The sequence below is a fragment of the Chrysochloris asiatica genome, unplaced genomic scaffold (genome assembly GCF_000296735.1).
Source record: "Chrysochloris asiatica unplaced genomic scaffold, ChrAsi1.0 scaffold00204, whole genome shotgun sequence".
NCBI lineage: Eukaryota > Metazoa > Chordata > Mammalia > Afrosoricida > Chrysochloridae > Chrysochloris > Chrysochloris asiatica.
In genome coordinates, this window is record NW_006408722.1 from 1,069,735 (window position 1) to 1,089,175 (window position 19,441).

At 39.7% G+C, this 19,441-nt stretch overlaps 1 protein-coding gene across 1 annotated transcript in view; it reads right to left on the reverse strand.

Moving 5' to 3' along the window:
• Positions 1-1,134: 1,134 nt before the first annotated feature.
• Positions 1,135-19,441, reverse strand: part of VPS35 (vacuolar protein sorting 35 homolog (S. cerevisiae)) — a 52,063-nt gene continuing 33,756 nt past the window's right edge. The window contains exons 11-17 of the mRNA XM_006872561.1: positions 15,109-15,316; positions 14,585-14,740; positions 13,109-13,231; positions 7,243-7,422; positions 6,544-6,783; positions 6,076-6,219; positions 1,135-2,102 (exon numbers count right to left, since the gene is read on the reverse strand). Coding sequence (XP_006872623.1) covers positions 1,923-2,102; positions 6,076-6,219; positions 6,544-6,783; positions 7,243-7,422; positions 13,109-13,231; positions 14,585-14,740; positions 15,109-15,316 — 1,231 coding nt within the window. The 3' untranslated portion in view covers positions 1,135-1,922. The remainder of the gene's footprint in view (positions 2,103-6,075; positions 6,220-6,543; positions 6,784-7,242; positions 7,423-13,108; positions 13,232-14,584; positions 14,741-15,108; positions 15,317-19,441) is intronic.

Sequence of the window (19,441 nt, forward strand, 5' to 3'; positions counted from 1 at the left end):
CCTCATGAGTAACACTGAGCTACATAACAAACACCAGCTACTTCCAAATTCCTGACCTGGAAAAACTGTAATATAAATATCTCTTGTTTTAAGACTAAATTTGGAGATAATTTGTTAATTACAGGGCAGCTAATTATGTCTTCTGGCTCTTCTAGCCAAATTCCTCTATTCTGTGATGTATTGTAAATCTTAGTCTCTGGTGTGGCGCTATGGGTTAATGCACTAGAGTACAAAGTTGGTTTCAACCACAAGGTTGGCAGTTCAAGCTCACCAGCTGCTCCTCGGAAACCCTATACAGAGTCTCTATGGGTCAGAACTGACTCAACGGCACTCAACAACATGCCTTGATTATAGACCCATTTTGAAGTGAAATGCTAAGGAAAGTGAAACTAGGTATTAAGGATGCCCCCACCTTAGTAGAGGGCGTGACTCAAGTCATCACTTAGTGTCCCTTGGGGGCATGGTCTGACTCCAATTAATAGGTCTGCTTTGGAAAAACTTGCTCTCTTGCCTCAAATCTTGCATCTGGCTCATTATATCTGACTCCCAGTTCATGATTTGTCGATTTGGGTTCCTCTTGAGACTACGTGGGTGAGAAGATTCCTCCACACCGATCTCTGAACTATGGATTTGGGACTTGCCAACCTCCACAGCTGCAGAAGCCATTTCCTTTGACAGCTATGAATTGCGTGAGATGCTGCAGTGTGTTGCAGAACCCTGGACTTGAGAGACTGGAAGAGTGGGGACCAAGATCAAGGACGATGAAGTGGTGTAGCACGTTGGAAAAGTCAGACAGTTGTGCTATCTTTAACCTCCTACTTACAGGGAGCAGCCTCATGCTGATCTTTTTAAAGTAAATTATTCATGCAGTTACACAACAGAAAACAAATACAGGTGCTGGATCTTTGGGCAGTTCATGCAGACTTATCATACTAAGTAAAAGCAGATTAAGACTGAGGAAAACAAAAGGGTGCAAATGCCCAAACAGTGGATGGTGCCTTGCTCAATATGTGCTTGAAACTAGAGCTGAATGAATAAGCTCTGTGAATATATCAAAAATGTCTAATAAACTCTACAGGTGTTGTAGTTTCTTTTATGAATCATAATAGTATGGAGGGAACAAAATGTCCAAAATTGTTAATAGCAACTTTATTGTTTCACTGGTGGAAAAAAAATCATAACCATGTGATGCATCTTCCCCTAAATTTACAATAATGATGGTTTACATAAATTATATAGATCACAAACTTTCTATTTTATACTATTTAGAACAAAATGATTTTGATAAATATGCCCAGGGACAACATAAGTTCTTAATGAATGGCTGAGTCCAAATATGCAAAATATAGCTTCTGGTTTTGACCATGGTGCTTGAAAATTCTCAAACATGCATTAATATATTCTAGTTTTAGAGAAAATATTTTACATGGCCTCATCTTGCATTTAGGAAAAAGCCCAAGCTGAATTCCACATACAATATTCCTTTCCTCTAAATTAAGCTCAAGTTGAACTAGAGAACAAAGAGACAAGACACTTTTGGGTTAGTACTACCCAAGTAATGAAAAAAATTATACAATCAACAATGGGAAAAAAAGATAAGAGAGAAAAAGCTTCATTAGTAGCCAAGATAAGTGAGTTCTTTTTTGTTTGTTTGTTGTTTTTTACAAACCACAGGAATTTTAAATAGCAGATCAGTCATGCTACTTGGGGTGGTCAGACAGACCTGAACACTTATGAAGTGAATAGCTTTATTAAGGTCCTGAAGGTGAGTGTCTGGAGGTGCCAGGTAAACCACATGACAGGTAAGAAAAGGGAGACCTATCTCAGCATTTCTGAAAGGCACAATCTATGGACAGGAAACCTAGCGTAATAAAACCCTCACTGGATGGAAATGGAAAGGAGTATGGGAACCTGTCTCCATTTTAGAGGATGAGACCTTCATAAATTGGCCCCTCAGATTCGGGTGATTCCCGCCTCAAACGCAAATGCTCCAGCGTGTTATGGAAATGTTTGTTAATTTGTTCTGTTTCTTCACTGGACTCAAGATTTGGGAGGTCTTCTCGTATCTTCTGGATTAGCTGGTTCAAAACCTGAATTGTTACCTACAAAAGAGTATGCACAATTTCATGATGAAGTCTGTAGCACAAAACACAAAGGCAATTGAATAAAACGATTTTGATGGAGCTTGTGTAACTCTCAACAATTATCACAGTAAAAATGTGAAAAGAGAGATGAGTAACAACTATTGGGTGTGCACATACACACACACTCACACAAACACGGAGTCCTGGTGTGGCACTGTTGGATAAGCACTGAATCACAGGTCAAGGTTAGTGACTCAAACTCACCAGCTTCTCCTTAGAAACCCTATACAGTGTCAGTCACTAGGAGCTGGAACCAATTCGGTGGCACTTAACAATATATACGTGTGTATATAGATATAAATATGTATACACACACATCAACATAATATATGTTGTTACAATTCGTCGAGTCGGTTCCAACCCATAGTGACCCTGTATAGAGTTTCTGAGGAGCAGCTGGTAAGCCTGAACCACCGACCTTGCAGTTCAAACACATTTGCAGTCTGGCACATTAACCCACAGCGCCACACCAGGACTCCCACACATAATATATACACTTATATTCTCACGCACACATACACAAATGGGTTTCAAAGTTTGTGGAAAAATACATTAGCTGTTAATTCCATTTTCCATGAACTTTTCTGAAGTCCTTCGTATATGTTGCTAAGTGCCAAGTCAGTTCTGACTAATAGTGACCCAGTATAGGGTTTCTGAGGAGTGGGTGGTGAATTTGAACCGCCAACCTTGTGGTTCAAACTCGCATTCCAGCGTATATAAATCTTGAAACAAATCAAAGCAAATAGAACCAGTAAAATAAGCACAAACGTATTTAATCCGTAACTACTAATACCACACTAATAATGTTGTTATGTGCCGAGTCGGTTCCAAACCACAGCAACCCTTCATAGGGTTTCCAAGGAGCAACTGGTGAACTTGAATCAGTGACCTTGCAGTTCAAATCGATCTTGCAGTCCAAGCATTAACCCACAGTGCCACACTAGGACTCCACACTAGTAAAGGATAATGCATTTAGGAATTATTCTAAACTACACATGATTCACCTATTATTTGGCATTTTAAAAATTATTCTGCATTTTTCAAACCGACAGTGAGTATTTTACATAACATCCAATGGAAAGCCATAGACTCTATCAAGTAGGTTCCAACTCATAGCAACCCCATATGGTGTTTCCAAGGACTGGCAGAGGAGCTTGAACAATCAAGCCTGTGGTTCAAAGCGACCTCCTGGTCCAGTGCTTTATCCCACAGTACCCTACACCAGGAATCGTTATGAGTCAGACCAACTGGACAGCACTTAACAACAATAACAAGGAGAGCTCTTGTGTGGTGCTGAAGGATAAGCACTGGACTGGTAACCTCAAGGTCAGGAGTTCAAACTCACCAGCCACTCACGGACACCCTATACAGGGTCGCTATGAGTCAAAACCAACTCAATGGCACAAAACAAGAAGCAGCAAAAGGAATGAGAATTTTCTTGCATTAGTTCTTCCATGACAGACGAACTCATTTAAATGTTCAAGAGCAGTCAGCAAAGAGGACTCCTGGTGGCACAGTGGTTTAAGTGCTGGCCTGCTAACGGAAAGGCCAGAAGTTTGAGGCTACCAGTTACACTGTAGGAGAGATCAGGCTGTTTGAGTCTCTACAGATTTACAGCCTCAAAAACCCGATGGAACACGGTTCTGCTCTCTGTACTACAGAGTTGCTATGAGCTGAAATCAACTGGACAGCAATGGATTTGGGTTTTCCCTCTGCAAAAATTTCTGAATTCCATGATGAGGCTAGCGACCACATCTGTCTTGTTCACCATCATATGCTCAGCAGGTTACACACCGTGCCTAGCACCACAAAGACACTCAGTATTTACCTAAGAATGAATCAACAACCCAATGACAAGACCATTCTTTTCTTCCTCACAAAACAAAATCAAAAGGGCATTTAATAGGATTTTGGAGAATGAAAGAAACCAATAGGTGAAGTCTGCAAACACTAGAGATAAGAAAGAAAGCATCAGAATGATAAATATCTGTATCAACTCTCCTGCTACATTCTAAGGGAAATCTAAGCAATATAGACCTGAGATGGAACATTCATCCACTCTGCTCCTCTGACAACAGTAATACTGGACTCTAATAGTTTATGCAATAAAGCAGTTCAATTCAATATACACAAAGGAAGTGAAAGTGCCCTTTGCTTTCTGTAAAGATAAATTTTTAGAATTTAAATTCCCAAGAAAACCTAACCTAACAAATATAAAATGAAAGAAACCAAAATGGACATAAAAGTATACCAAAAAAACTTTAGATTTATAAAATTTAGTTTCTGGCCAAAGGCATTCCATTTGTCCACCCATATTCACTAATCAAGATTTTACAAAGTACCCACCTTTATGAGAAGCAATGTGTTCTACAAGAGCTGTAGATGAAGTGATGAACAAACACAAACACGATCTCTGCCCTCCCCAAATATGAAGAGGAGGTTAATACATTATACAAGGACTCATAAAAAAAAGCTATAAAGACTCAACTGAAAACCAACCTGAGCTAAGAGTAGTCAATATGCTACATGGCACCTGGCTACCATTACCCTGTATGTAATTGTATTGGGACCACAGAAGGTCCAGGTAGAATGGGAGAAAAATGTAAAACAAAATTCCAAAGCATAAAAATGACCAGACTTACTGCTCTGACAAGACAAAGGTGGGACTCCAAAGACTGTGGCTCTTACACACTCTTTAAACCCAGAACTGATCCCACCCCCAGGATCACCTTGCAGTTAAACAACAGACAGGCCAATAGCATTCATAAGGAACATACTTTTCAAAACACTGAACCATACGAGAGATGCTACTCATGTTACAAAACAATGTGCATGAATTTTTTAACGGAATGCTAATTACTCTGTAAGAAGCTCTGGTAGTGTAGTGGTTATGAATTGGGCTGCTATCCTCAGGGTCAGCAGTTCAAAACTACCAGCTGTTCCGTGGGAGAAAGATAAGGCTTTCTGCTCTTGTATTTATAGCCTCGGAAACCCTGTACAGGGTCGCTATGAGTCGGAACTGACTCCACGGCACACAACAACAACAACAATTTACTCTGTAAACTTTTCACCAAACCGTAATTAAAATAACTAAACTTTTTTTAAAAAAGAGTATTTCACACTATCCTGTCCAATAACCAACCAGTTGTCATCAAGTGGAATCTGACAGCCAAGAACTGCAGTCCATGGATTTTTCAATGGCTGATTTTTCGGAAGTTGACCGTCAGGCCTTCTTCCTAGGTAGACTCAAACTACCAATCTTTGGGTAGCAGGCACTACCCACACACTTCCCCAAACTCCCACTCACAAGAGTCATATAGCGAAATGATTTAGAGGAAGGAAAAAACAGTATTAACAGTATATCTTATTAACTCTAAGAGCAAAAGACCAGGCCTTAGATTCAAGTACAAACTTACAGTCCACATTTATGCCCTTCGACCTAACAATTTTAGTATTGGTTCACTAATGCTCTAGTCAGATTTCTGGTGTGGCACTGCAGCGTACACACTGGACTGCTAACTGCAAGGTTGGTGGTTCAAATCCACCAAACTGCTCCTCAGAAACCCTATACAGGATGACTATGAGTCGGAACTGACTCAGTGGTACTATACAACATCAAATGCTCTAACTGGATTCTTGGTGTGGTATTGTAGGATCAGCATAGGACTGTGAACCACAAGGTCTGTAGTTTAAACCACCAGCTGCTCCTCAGAAACCCTGTAAAGGTAACCATGAGTCAGAACCAACTTAATAGAACTTAACAACAACAAGGTTCTAGTCAAGTCCCGGTGTGGTGCTGTTGGATAAACACCAGACCACTAACCACAGGTTGGTAGTTCACACCCACCCACCATTCCTCTGAAACCCTATACAGGGTGACTAGATTCAATGGCACTAACAACAGTAATGCTCTAATTGATAGTTCACTTACCGCATCATTTTCCTTTTCATAAAAATAAATGTATCTGTTCAGAATTTCTATAAAAAGCTGTACTTGTAGAGAAGGGTCCATACATTGATTGGCAATTTTTAGTGCTTTCTTGAGGCACTCCATTACCCTCTTGCCTCCATGAAGCTAAAATAAAAAGGCAGGAGCGGGGAAGATAATGAAGTGATTAGTGAACTGCAAATGTGCAAGTGCATCAATTGTGCACTATAGTGCTTCTTTCACCAGTTTAAAATGACACAATATATATTCAAATCATCTTCATCTTTTTTTTAAAGTACATAAATAAATCTGAAAACAAAGCAGTGCTATCAACTTGCTATGGTCCAATGCCCTCAAAGTGGAGGTTTTTAGCCAGATTTCTAAGCACTCCAAATGTCTCCCACAAGGCACCAGGGCAATGCAGCAGCTCCCTCTTCTGTACCAAGGTCAGGAATGACTCCCCCACCTTACCTCTTCCCCATTTTTGTCTGTGTTTCTGCCGGACCAGAAGAGATGTGCACAGGTGCTGACAGCCCGACCCTGATCGGGTTTCTTCAGCAATTTGGAGGCAGCAAGTGCACACTGGGTCCGCAAGGGCTCATGGTTCTCTTCACTGAAGCACTTCATCCTCTCAAAAGTACCAATGATCAAGGTAATGGCAGCTAGCTGTGCCTTGGAATCACTGATTTCATCTTCATACAGAGAAAAGGCCTGGCGGTCACAAAGCACAGGGACAACTTTAAGGACTCATCATCTGTTCCAGCACTGTCTAAAGTACATGCCATCAAACCGCCAGATCACAGCATGCCGTACGCTCTCTCAGGAGGCAGAAGATACAGCTTGTGTAGTTAACACTCTGACAAATAATTCTTACAACCAAGAAACCTGTTTTAACTTTGTTTAACCCAGGGCTCCCAAACGGAAGTGACAAAGGGACTTTTCTCCATGAACCACTTTTTCCATACCACTTTTGAAACTCTTAGGTTTCATTAGCTCCAGCATCCAAAAGATGTTGTTGCTGCTCTAAGTCAGTCAGTGTGACCACAGTGTTAAGAGAATCCAAGATGGTGAAGAAGAAATCCAATGACTGGCATTGCCACTTAACTATAGGCAAGCGACTGAACTCAAAAAACAAATGTCACAACCCAGACAGGGGAGAACGATCATTACCTGGGACATAAATTCATATGCTACTGTTTCATGATTTTCAAAACCAATTTCTCCAGCAGCTAAGGCGCCTTGAAGAAAAAGCCTTAAAGGTAATTCTGCCAGTTCTGCTTTGATCAAAGCACTGATAGTCTGGTGAGCAAATGAAAAAATCTTCTGGCACTTCTTTTCCCATTTGTCATCCTAAAATAAGAAAAAAAAAGAATTCAAATTACTTTAAGCTGAAGAATGTCCATTTTATTTAAAATGTTCAGCAGAACCAGCAGTGAATGTAGTACAGGTGCCCCGTCATCTTCCTTCTGTCTCGTTTATGAAACGCTAAGTGTGCCAAGGAAGATGGTGCATACTAGCTTTGCAATGTTTATTATTTGGTGCTTGTTTTCGCTGATCAGTAAAGTTACACATTCCCAAATTGGGGAAAATACATAAAATAATTTTAAAATTAAAATCATTCCTTAATCTATCACCCAAAGAAAACCACTGGCAACATGTGAGTTAATATCCTTCGTTTTTTTCCTGACACACATATAAACATGCATTTTAATATAATTGGGTTCTTCATGTATGGTTTAGTACTGTACTTTTTTAAACTTCACTGAAAATCAGCTGAATACAATTACGCTCAGACTGCATATAATTGATATCAAACTTATTTTTAGTCCAATTATTTTGTCAGAGCAATTTTCCTCATGATACTATAGTAACAAAGCTGTCTGAAATGTTGTAACACCACAAAAGATCACACAAAATGGAAGTGGCCTAATTTATTTAGCTGTTGTCTGTTTCCCTAATCTGAAATGCCATAATGAACGGACTATACACACTCCTGGTGCAGCACTGTGGGATCCTCACCAGACTGTGAACCACAAGGTTGGTAGTTGAAATCCACCAGCTGCTCCTCAGAAACACTGTACAAGTCACAGTCAATTCAATGACACTTTAACAATATATACACAAAGCTTTACTGAATCACTATTTCCTTGACATAAATTATTAGAAGTGGATTTACTGAATTTTTTAAGATTCTAGTTCTATATTAAGGAGCCCTGTTGGTGCAGTAGGTTAAATGTTGGGTTGCTAACCATAAAGTCTAACTCCACCAGCTACTCTGTGGGAGAAGATGAGGCACTCTGTTTCTGTTCAGATGATTGCCTTGAAAACCCTATGGGATAGAGTACTCTGACAGGGTAGCTGTGAGTAAGAATCAGCTGGACAGCAGTGGGTGGGTAGTTGCATATTGTAGGAGTTTTCTAGACAGACTGTAGCAATTCAAATTCCCACTACTAATAGATAAGCATGAATTCTCATCACACCTGTGACAGGCTGAAACTTGCTTTCTCTTTCCTCTTTGCCAATTTGATTTTTAAAAAAGTCAATAATTTTTTTAAAAGGTCAATATAAACTAATATGGTCAAACCTTTGACCACATTTTTCTTGCTAAAGCAATCAAAACAGCAATAAATTCTTTTCATTAAAAAAAAAAAAAATTAAGAGTCATAATCTGTTACAAGGATCAAACTGAATAAGCCAAAAACACTGTGCTACCTGCTATAGTCCCAACTATCTACCCAGGAGATGCTGGAAAGGGGGAATGAATGAGAGGCTGGTCTAATAAATACTGGACAAAGCAAATACATCATAAAGTTATAGCTACTGACTAAATCTTTTCTCCACATTATTAGAAAATTGAGTTCACTGCATTTGTTTCTTAAATAAATCTGAATTGCCAACTTTCACATTCAATAAACTGAGGTATGTTCTTCAAAACTACACCCCTGAAGACTTAAGCCATGATTTTATTTCTAAAATAAATTCATAAAAAATGCATGCAACTCATGAAGTACTGGCATACCTTTAAAGAGGTGATTTTTAAATGCCAGGCCAGATTACTGGACAAAAGGAGCCTCTCCTCGGTGGTATAGTGGACTAGGAGCATGGTCAGCAGTTCAAATCTTACCAGCCACTCCATGGGAGAAAGATGAGGCTGTCTGCTCCCATAAAGATACACAGCCTAAGAAACCCTATACTAGGTGGTTATGAGTGAGAACTGACTCGACAGCACACAACCACCACTACCACCGCCAGCATTGGTGGTGGTTAGGTGCCGTGGAGTCGGTTCCGACTCGTAGCGACCCTGCACAGAGTTTCCGAGGCTGTAAAGTTTTACAGGAGCAAAAAGCCTCATCTTTCTCCTACAGAACAGCTGGTAGTTTCGAACTGCTGACCCTGAGGCTAGCAGCCTGATTCATAACCACTACGCTACCAGAACTCCTACCGCCAGCATTAGGCAAAGCTAACTTAAATTGTTGTTGTTGCTGTTATGTGCCACGGAGTCAGTTCCGACTCATAGCGACCCTGTACAGGGTTTCTGAGGTTGTAAATCTTTACGGGAGCAGAAAGCCTCATCTTTCTCCCATGGAACAGCTGGTAGTTTCGAACTGCTGAGCTTGCGGCTCGCAGCCCGATTCGTAACCACTACGCTACCAGAGCTCCTTAAATTAGGTCTTACCTTAACATTATGCACTTGCAAGGTCTGCATGAGATTCTTGTATCACTTCAGAATTAGTACTTTAAATAAATACTCCAAGAAAATAAAATTGTTCTTAGAAAAACAAACATTCTGGGCCAACTCTTAATAAATTAATGTCTCAAAAGGACAGGGGCAAGTTTTAGCATAAATTTAAATCACTTTTTCTTTCTAAGTGTTGGTTAGTATGTGACCTATCAACCTCACTGCTGTATTTGTTAGGTGCTGTTGAATGGGTTTCCACTCCTAACAATACTCCTCCGCCCAACAGAACAAGACTCTGTGCAGTCTGCATCATGCCCACAATCATGGCTACATTTGAGCCCAATGTCACAGCTACTGTGTCATTAAGTCTCATTAAAGTTCTTCCTCTTTTTTGCTGATCCTCTACTTTACCAAACATGATGTTCCTCTCCAGGGACTGGATCCTCCTGATAATATGTTCAAAGTACAGGAAAAGTTTCTCCATCCTCCCTTTTAGGAGCATTCTGGCTGTAGTTATTCTAAGGCAGATTTGTTCGTTCTTCTGGCCATCCATCATGGTATATTTAATATTCTTCATCAAGAAAATCCAAAGGCATAAACTCTTTGATCTTCCTTGTTCATTGTCCAGCTTTTGAACATATATAAGGTGAATGAAAATACTATAGCTTGGGTTAGGTGTACCTTAGTCCTCAAAGTGCTATCTTTGCTTTAACCCTTTAAAAGGGTCTTTTAAAAACAGATATGCCCAATGCAATTCATTGTTTGATGTCTGGATTGCTGCTTTCAGGAGCACTGATTTTGGATCTAAGTAAAATGAAATGTTGGCCAACTTCAACATTTTCTTCTTATTATCACTACTTGTTACTGTTAGGTGCCATCAAGTTGATTCTGACCCACAGCGACCCTATGAACAACAGAACAAACACGGCCTGTTTCCGCATCATCCTCACAATCATTGCTATGCTTGATCCCACTGCTGTTGCCACGGTGTCAATCCATCTCGTTGGGGGTCTTCCTCTTTTCTGCTAACCCTATACTTTACCAAGCATGTCTTTATTCAGGGACTGGTACCTCCTGATAAAATGTCTGAAATATAAAAGACCAAGTATCACCAACCTCACTTCCAAGAAGCATTCTGGCTGTACTTCTTCCAATACAGATTGGTTTGTTCTTTTGGCAATCGTGGTACTTTTAAAATACTCCTCCAACACCACAATTTAAACTCATCAATTCTTCTATAGTCTTCCTTATTCACTGTCCAATTTTCACATGTATATGAGACTACTGTAAATACCATGGCTTAGGACAGGAGCATCTTAGTCCTCAAGCTGACATCTTTATTATTGAACACTTTGAATAAGTTTTGTGCAGTAGATGAGCCCAATGCAATACATCGTTTGATTTCTTGACTATTGCTTCCATGCATGTTGACTGTGGATGCACACAAAATGAAGTCTTTGACAACTTCAATCTTTTCTCCATCTCTCAAGATGTTATTTATTGGTCTGTTATTAAAGATTTTTATTTTCATTACCTTGGGGTACAACCCATACTGAAGGCTGTAATCTTTGATAATCATTAGTATTTTTTTTTTTTTAAAGATTTTATGGTGAATTGAGTGAAAGCTTATAGGGCAGAGCATCAGTTTTACATTCAACAAATCATACACCTTGTTTCATTACAATGATTATAATTCCCTCCATGTATCATCAGTTAACAGTGTTTATTTTTCTCGCTATTCACTATAGCTTTTTTTTTCAAAACACTCAGGCATATATAATAATTTACACCACCAAAGAGCACATTCTGCAAGTCTGCCTCCTGGCCACCAGCTCTCAGTTCCTCTCTTCCCATGAATCTAAAGTCCTCAGCTGCTCCCTCTCTCCATGTCCCCATCTCTGCCTCCATCTCTGGTGTCGCTGCTTCTCTGGATAAAGTCTCATATTCTGCTTGTGCTCTTCTCCTTTGTTTCTGGACTGTAAAATTAACTACTCCCCCATTTTTGATACAAAACTTCTACTGTTACAATTGTGACAGTCGCAATTAGTCATGATAATAATTACTCACTATTGAATTACAAGTATCTTATCCCCATTTGTTTTCACCAGACCCATCTAGAAGAGATGAAAACTATTCAGTGGGGACTCTTTCTTCTCCACCCCGCCCCCACACTCTTAAACTAAACTCCCTCTTATAATCTTGTAAGCCAGTCACTTCATACCTTTATTACCTCCCTCATTTTAGGTAGCCAATGTCTAAGTTGCCCTTCCCTATCTACCCTGTGTACAGAGGGGATAGCATGGATACTTGATGTGAAGACTCCTTTCCTCTCTGTTTGTATTTTAAGTTACTATCTCCTTGAGTGTAGGTCAATTTTATCAAATTGTAGCAATTTACCCTTGTTTCCTTTCTCATCTCCAGGTCAATGGACCGTGGTTGAACTCAGCCCATTTCTTCATTGCTGCCTTTCCCCCTATTCCACTCAACCATAGACCAATGTGGTCATCAGCAAGCTTACATGCCTGCTCATGTGTTTCCCTTGAGTTTCAGACTTAGAGGGGGGTTTGTCCTGAAGGAACTTGATTGCTTGCCTTGATGGCTTCCTGGTGAACAGTTTGCTTATTCTTACAGTCATCATTAGTATTTTAAGTTCTCTTTCTGCCAGCAAGCAAGGTTGTATTATCTGCATATCGCAGGTTGTTAGTGAGTCTTCCTCCAATTCTGATGCCACGTTCTTCATATAAACCAGCTTCTCTGCTTATATGCTCAGCATACAGGTTGAATAACTATGATGAAAGAATACAACCCTGGTGCACACCTTTCCTGATTTCAAACCATTTAGTATCCCTTGTTCTGTTCAAACGACTGCCTCTTGGTCTGTGTACAGGTTCCACACTCATGAGCACAATTAAGTGTTCTGGACTACTCAATCTTCGCAATGTTATCCATAGTTTGTCATGATCCATATAGCTTTACATTGTCAGTAAAGCACAAATAAACATCTTTCTGATAGTCTTGCTTTTAGCCAAGATCCATCTAGCATCAACGTTATGACGCTATAGGATATCAACATTATGATACCCCTCTTTTCACGTCCTCTTCTGAATCCAGCTTGAGGCTGGTAGTTCCCCTGTTAATGTACTGTTGCAGCCATATTTGAGTTGCAGCTCTTTAAGTGTCTCTGGCTGGGACGCTTAAATTAGGATGAACATTACATTGATTATTACTGAAACTGAAGCTTCACTGCCTGTATCTTTGTCAATTTAAGGACATGTTTAAAGTTTCCCAAAATAAAAACTAGTACATACACACAATAAAGAAAAGGAATAAAAATTTGACATTTGAAAGTACACCTACCACTTTAGAATTCTCTTTGTAGCGAAAAGCCAGCTGGTAAGCTGCAAATACCAATGGTGGTAGTGTGAAACGAATCCGTTGATTTCCACCAGCTCCAAAATGTTTTCGTGCTGTGTTTAAAATCTGACAATTAAAAAAATAAAAAGAATCGAGTTTTTTCTCTTATGATTAATCATTTATAAAGCTAAATGGAGTGCTCATCTTCACCACTGTTACAATACTGTGGTTGCATGTGCATCATATAACAGGCTTCACTTTCCGTTTTTACTCTTGCCAAGTCATCACAAACACCCTAGTTGTTGATGTCAAGTGCCATCAAGTCAGTTCCAACTCACAGTAGCCCTGCATTGGGTTTCTGAGGAGCAACTGGTAGGTTTGAATCATTGGCCTAGCAGTCCAGTGCTTATCCTACATTGCTACATCAGTCTCGTATTGTAACATGCCAGTTATAAAGAAGTACAAGAGTGTCTGTCAATGGTAACAAATCAGGTCTCATCCTCAAATCCATCAGCTGCTTCTCGGAAACCCTATACAGTTGAGTGGGAACTGACTCAATGCCACTTAAACAACAATCACTGTAGGGTTAACAACAGTTCAAACCCACCAGTTACTCCTTGGAAACCCAATAAAGGGTTGTTATGAGGCAGAACCAACTCGATGGTACTTAACAACCACAATGATAATAAACAAGGGTCCTAATGTGCAATATAGGATAAGCACTGCCCTGCTAATCACAGGGTCAGTACATCAAAGCTACCAGTGCTCCTCAGAAACCCTATACAGGGTCACTATAAGTCAGAACCAACTCAAAGGCACTTAACATACAATGATACAGAGAGAACCTCATCTGATTATTCTTTACAGGGAAAAAGAGGTTACAAAAAAAGACAATTTGATTTTGTCCTTTTACATGTTTTCAACGGGGCAAACAAATATAACTTTTCATTGAAAACCTTAGAAACATAAATATAATTCAATATAAAGATGATGCTTTTTTAACTTTTAAGTTTATCATTATAAAATTTAAATACAACATATTTATATTTTTGAAAGTGAGAGTTCAAAAAAATCAACGAACATGACTAGCCATGAGACACCCAACTAAAAGAGGATAGCATTTCTGTAAGCCTCTTTAAATCTTCAAAAGATAGAGAGCAACTGACTTCTCACTTGTTTAAAATTATGCATTCATACAGCAAGTGAAAACCCATTGATGTCACAATCTTTAATTCAACTGCAGTTGTTTTGGTGCTGCGGGTTAATGCACTGGGACTGCAAGGTCGGTTTGAAGGGCAAGGTCATGGTTCAGAATCATCAGTTGCTCCTCAAAAACCCTATACAGGGTCTCTGTGAGTCGGAACCGACTCGGCGGCAGTTAACGAATAAAACCACAGGTTGCCACAGACCATTTTAAACACTTGTATATGTATTTTCACTAGGAGCTGATGAAGAGTTACAGTACGAGTTAACTCATACCAAGTACTGCTGGTCAGGGTCCTCAGAACGCAAAAGATGAATGAAGCGGCCTACAAGGCTCTGCTCGTCAGCAAAGTCTTCTGGATCAGGGTCTTCTACAGGTTGATCTGGCTGGTCTTGAATCAACGTGGATACCAAATTCATTATTGAATCCACCTGTAACAGGAAACAAGCCACCCACTGGGGTTAAACAATCAGCACAGGAAACTGTTTCCAGTGGTGTAAAGCTACAAAATTGTATCAACAATATATGTATGTCAATACACAAAGCAAGGGATGGGAAAAAAGTCTGAAACAAGGTACACCAAGTGTTAAATAACAGTAGTTATTCTCTCCCTTGTGGGATTATAGGTTTTATCATCTTTTTTATGCATCTCCAATTTATATATTAAGTTACTTGCAATTTTTTTTCTTTTTTAAGTATTAAACCACCCTCCTCTGTCATCTCTTGTCCTGGTCCCAAGGTCTAAAACAGCAATTATAGAGTCTGTTTGCCTATAAACAGTATGTTGGTATTCTCTTACCTGGTCTTGAGAGACAATTTCTGTGTTATAATCCAGAACATTACTAAGCACATAACAACTCATGCTTTTTCTGGACTCATAGTCAAAGTACTCAAAGAGTGGGTGAAAATGTTTTAATTTCAAAACTGTTAAAATATTGTTGTAAGTGTCAACAGGTATCTTCAAAAGTCTTGTGAGCTCCTTTGAAACTGCACTACTGGTAGCAATACTACAAAAGAAAAACAGCAGCCTTTTAATGAAAAAAAAGTAACTTCCTACATATACAAATAGCACTTGTTTCATAAAAAATTAATGTCCCCCAACGACCTTTTTTGAAAAAGGATAAAGATGTCTACCTAAACACAGTTATCAATTATTGTGGATACAAAATAGGATATAATACAGTAATTTCCAACTCATAATAGGTTGTGTATCTGGAGTTGACTGTATAGAATTTGACAATATATCAAAGAAAAGTATTTGAAGTGCGTTTTTGGTTCCTATGGCAGCCAGTGAGTACTGTATATTCTAGATGAAAAGAAATATAGTAAATCAAAACCAACAATTCAACAAAATAGAAAAATAATCTTTACAGGAGTAGAAAGCCTCATCTTTCTCCCTCAGAACGGCTGGTAGTTTCAAACTGCTGACCTGGAGGTTAGCAGCCTGATTCGTAACCACTAAGCTACTAGAGCTCCTAAAGAGATGAGAGACCAGTGAAACAAATATAGAAGGTGATGCTGGAACCCTGAACATCAGGGGCTAGGACAGAAGGGTAGATTAAGTGTCCATTGGAAGAGGAAGTTAAGACAGGAGCAGCCAGAGAGAAGAAAAATGGGTGGGCTGTGGGCTGGCATGGAGCAGCACAGTCACCTTGGGCTTTTGTGAGGACACAGCTGGAGGCTGGCAGCAAGGGTACAGTTCTCCCATGCTCCCACACCCTCTGGTAGCAGGGGGCCAGTCCCCACCCTCTCCAGTCCAGTAGTCCTGCTCTTCCTGGGGTCAGATGCCAGGCATAGCTTCCTGGAATACTCATACTTCTCAATGTTGTCCATAACAATTGAAAGCCTTTGTGTAGTCAATAAAGCACAGGTAAACATCCTTCTGATATTCTCTGCTTTCAGCCAAGATCCATCGGACATCAGCAATGATATCTCTCGTTCCACGGCCTCTTCTGAATCCAGCTTGAACCTCTGGAAGTTCTCTGTCAATGTATGATTGTAGCCGTTTCTGTATTACCTTTAGCAAAACTTTGCTCGCCTGAGATATCAAAGAGATTGTCCGATGATTTCCGCATTCCATTGGGTCACCTCTCTTTCGAATGGGCACAAACATTGATCTCTTCCAATCAGTCGGCCAGATAGTTGTCTTCCAAATTTCTTGGCAGAGATGAGTGAGTGCCTCCTGTGCTGCCTCACTTTCCTACCCAAAATGGGGGGCTACAAAGGCAAGAAGTAACTGGCTTACAAGCTTTCAAGACGAAGCCTAGATACAGAGGGCATGGAGGAAGGCAGAATCTCCTGTGAGTAGTATCTAATCTGTCTGGGCTGATGAAAGGAGATGGGGCTAGCTCTCATGTGGCACAATAGTGAATAATTGTTATTAGGACTGAGGGTTGGAAAGGTAAAGGTAGATGTTTTGTAGCAAAAGGAGGGGAGTGGTTGACTTTACAGTTAAGGAGCAGAGGTCCCTGGGACCATCAAGGAAGAAAAGTGGAATGCAGGACCCTACCCAGAGAAGCAGTGACGCCAGAGATGGAGGCAGAGAAGATGATTTGGAGAGAGGGAACGGCTGGGGACTCTAGACCCGGAGAAGCAGAGGGGCTCTGTGCTGACGACCAGCGGGAAGGCTTGCAGGGTATATACTCTTTGGTTGGTTGATGACGCATCGAGGGGATTATAACCATGGCAGTAAAATGATATACAATAGGATGAATGTAAAGCTAATGTTCTCCCATGTAAACTACAACATAATTCACAAAACATTGGAAAAAAAAACAGCAATCAGAACATCAGAAGGTTAACACAAATCTTCAGAAGTAATTAATACACTGAAAGGGTAAAAGCAGTAATAGAAGAGCAAATGGCTGAGCTTGAAAACAAATCTCTCAATATTCATCTACTACAGGACAACCAGAATAAAGAACAAAAAAATCCAAAGAAAACAAGATTTAAATGAATAGGATATTATTCAAGATGAGTAACTTATGTTTGATTGAAATTCAAGAACAGGAAGAGACAACAATAACAACAACAACAACAAAAAACTCTCAAAGAATACTGTCCAACAATTATTGGAAGAAATCTTCCTCCAATACTACAGAAAATATTAAAGGGAGCTCTTGACAGAGAACACACAACAACCACCTGAGATTACCACACAAAATAGTACCACCCAGAATACAAACCAGATGTAGAAGAATTCAAAGTAAAAAAGACCTGTAAGACTGTAAACACAAAAAGAGATAGAGTTGCAACAACAAAAATATAAAGTAAAAAGAGGGAATATAAAGAATTTACAAGTGAAGATTTAAAGAAAAAAAAAAAAAATTAACCTGGCTGTAATCCTAAAAACTAGACCAAGTCTTATTCCCAACCCTACCCCAACCTTACTTGCTGAAAGTGAAGAGGATTTAAAATATTTACTGATGAAGATCAAAGACCACAGCCTTCAGTATGGATTGCATCTCAATGTCAAGAAAACAAAAATCCTCACCACTGGAACAATAAACAACATTCTTACCAATGGAGAAAAGGTTGAAGTTGTCAAGGACTTCATTCTTCTTGGATCAACTACCAACATTCATGGAAACAGCCGTCAAGAAATCAAATGACATACTGCATTAGGCAAATCTGCTGCACAAAACCTTTTTAAAGTGTTAAAGAGCAAAGATGTCAGCTTGAAGACTAAGGTGCGCCTGACCCAAGCCATGGTGTTTTCAATCACCTCATATGCATGCGAAAGCTGGACAGTGAATAAGGAAGACCACAGAAGAATTGATGCTTTTGAGTTATGGTGTTGGAGGAGAATATTCAAAGTGCCATGGCTGCTAAAAGAACCAACAGAAATCTGTTTTGGAAGAAGTGCATCCAGAGTGCTCCTTGGAGGTCAGGATGGCCCAACTTCGTCTCTCACACTTGGGACATATTGTCAGGAGGGATCAGTCGCTGGAGAAGGGTAACATGTTTCGTAAGGTGGAGGGTCAGAGAAAAAGAGGAAGACCCTGAGTGAGATTGATTGGCAAAGGAGAAGCATCAATGGGCTCAAGCGTGGCAACAATTGTGAGGTTGACCCAGGACCGGGCAGTGTTTCATTCTGTTGTGCATAGGGACGCTATGAGTTGGTACCGACTCTATGGCACCTAACAACAATAACAACAAAAACCCCAACCCTAACCCTAGTCCTAACCATAACCCCAACAGTAAGCAAAGTTCTAGGCCTAGTCTACACTTAGCCATAGTTTTAACACTAACCCTTACTCCTACCTACCTCTGCCCCCTCAAAAAAACAACAACAAAACCCCTGAATTTAAGTTACTAGCATGTCTGTTGATATTAAAGCATATCTGGGCATTATATTTTAAAGATTAGGATTTCAAATTCTTCATTTTGCCTAATTTTAAAATTCACTTGGTGGGAGGAGATATAGATATATAATATTAAAAAATTTTCTCACACTCAAAATTCTAGAATGTTTCTCAGTTCTATAAAAATGGGAGTGAACAAAACCAAAAAGAGACAAAAGAAATTTTCCTGATACAGCCAAACTATTAGAAGGGAGACAGAAAAGAAAAAGAGTATGTGAAGTGAAGCTTTCAGTAATAGAAAGGGGGAGGCCTGGCTCGACAACTGGGGGTGCACAGGCTGCAAGAAGAACCTCCCAGAACTGCCGCTGGAGCCCGTCACAGGTCTAGGGAAACATGCAGAGGAAGCACCAAGAAGGAAATAGTTTTCCTTGATGGACTGAAAATCAAAGCTCAAAATAGAAAAAGACTTTAAACCAATTTAATTTCTACACCTTAAATACATATATGCCTCTTCTAATTGTTCACAATTTAGTCTTCTGTAGGAAACCACTTCATATGGAACTACTGTTTAATACCAACTCATTCGGACATAGAACTGAGTCTGAAATGGAGACACCTGTTCATAAAGACTATTGTTTATGGTCTATGAATGTTTCACATTTCATCAATGTACATAACCAATTGGTCACCACCTTCTGGCCTGAATAGCACCAAGCACGACAATCTAACAAAAACTTAAGACAAATGCTAACATTTCAAAAAGCAGCTGAGAAGTAAAAGTGAATTTGGGACAAAAATGGGCTTTTTGAAGGTTTTTAAAAAATGCAA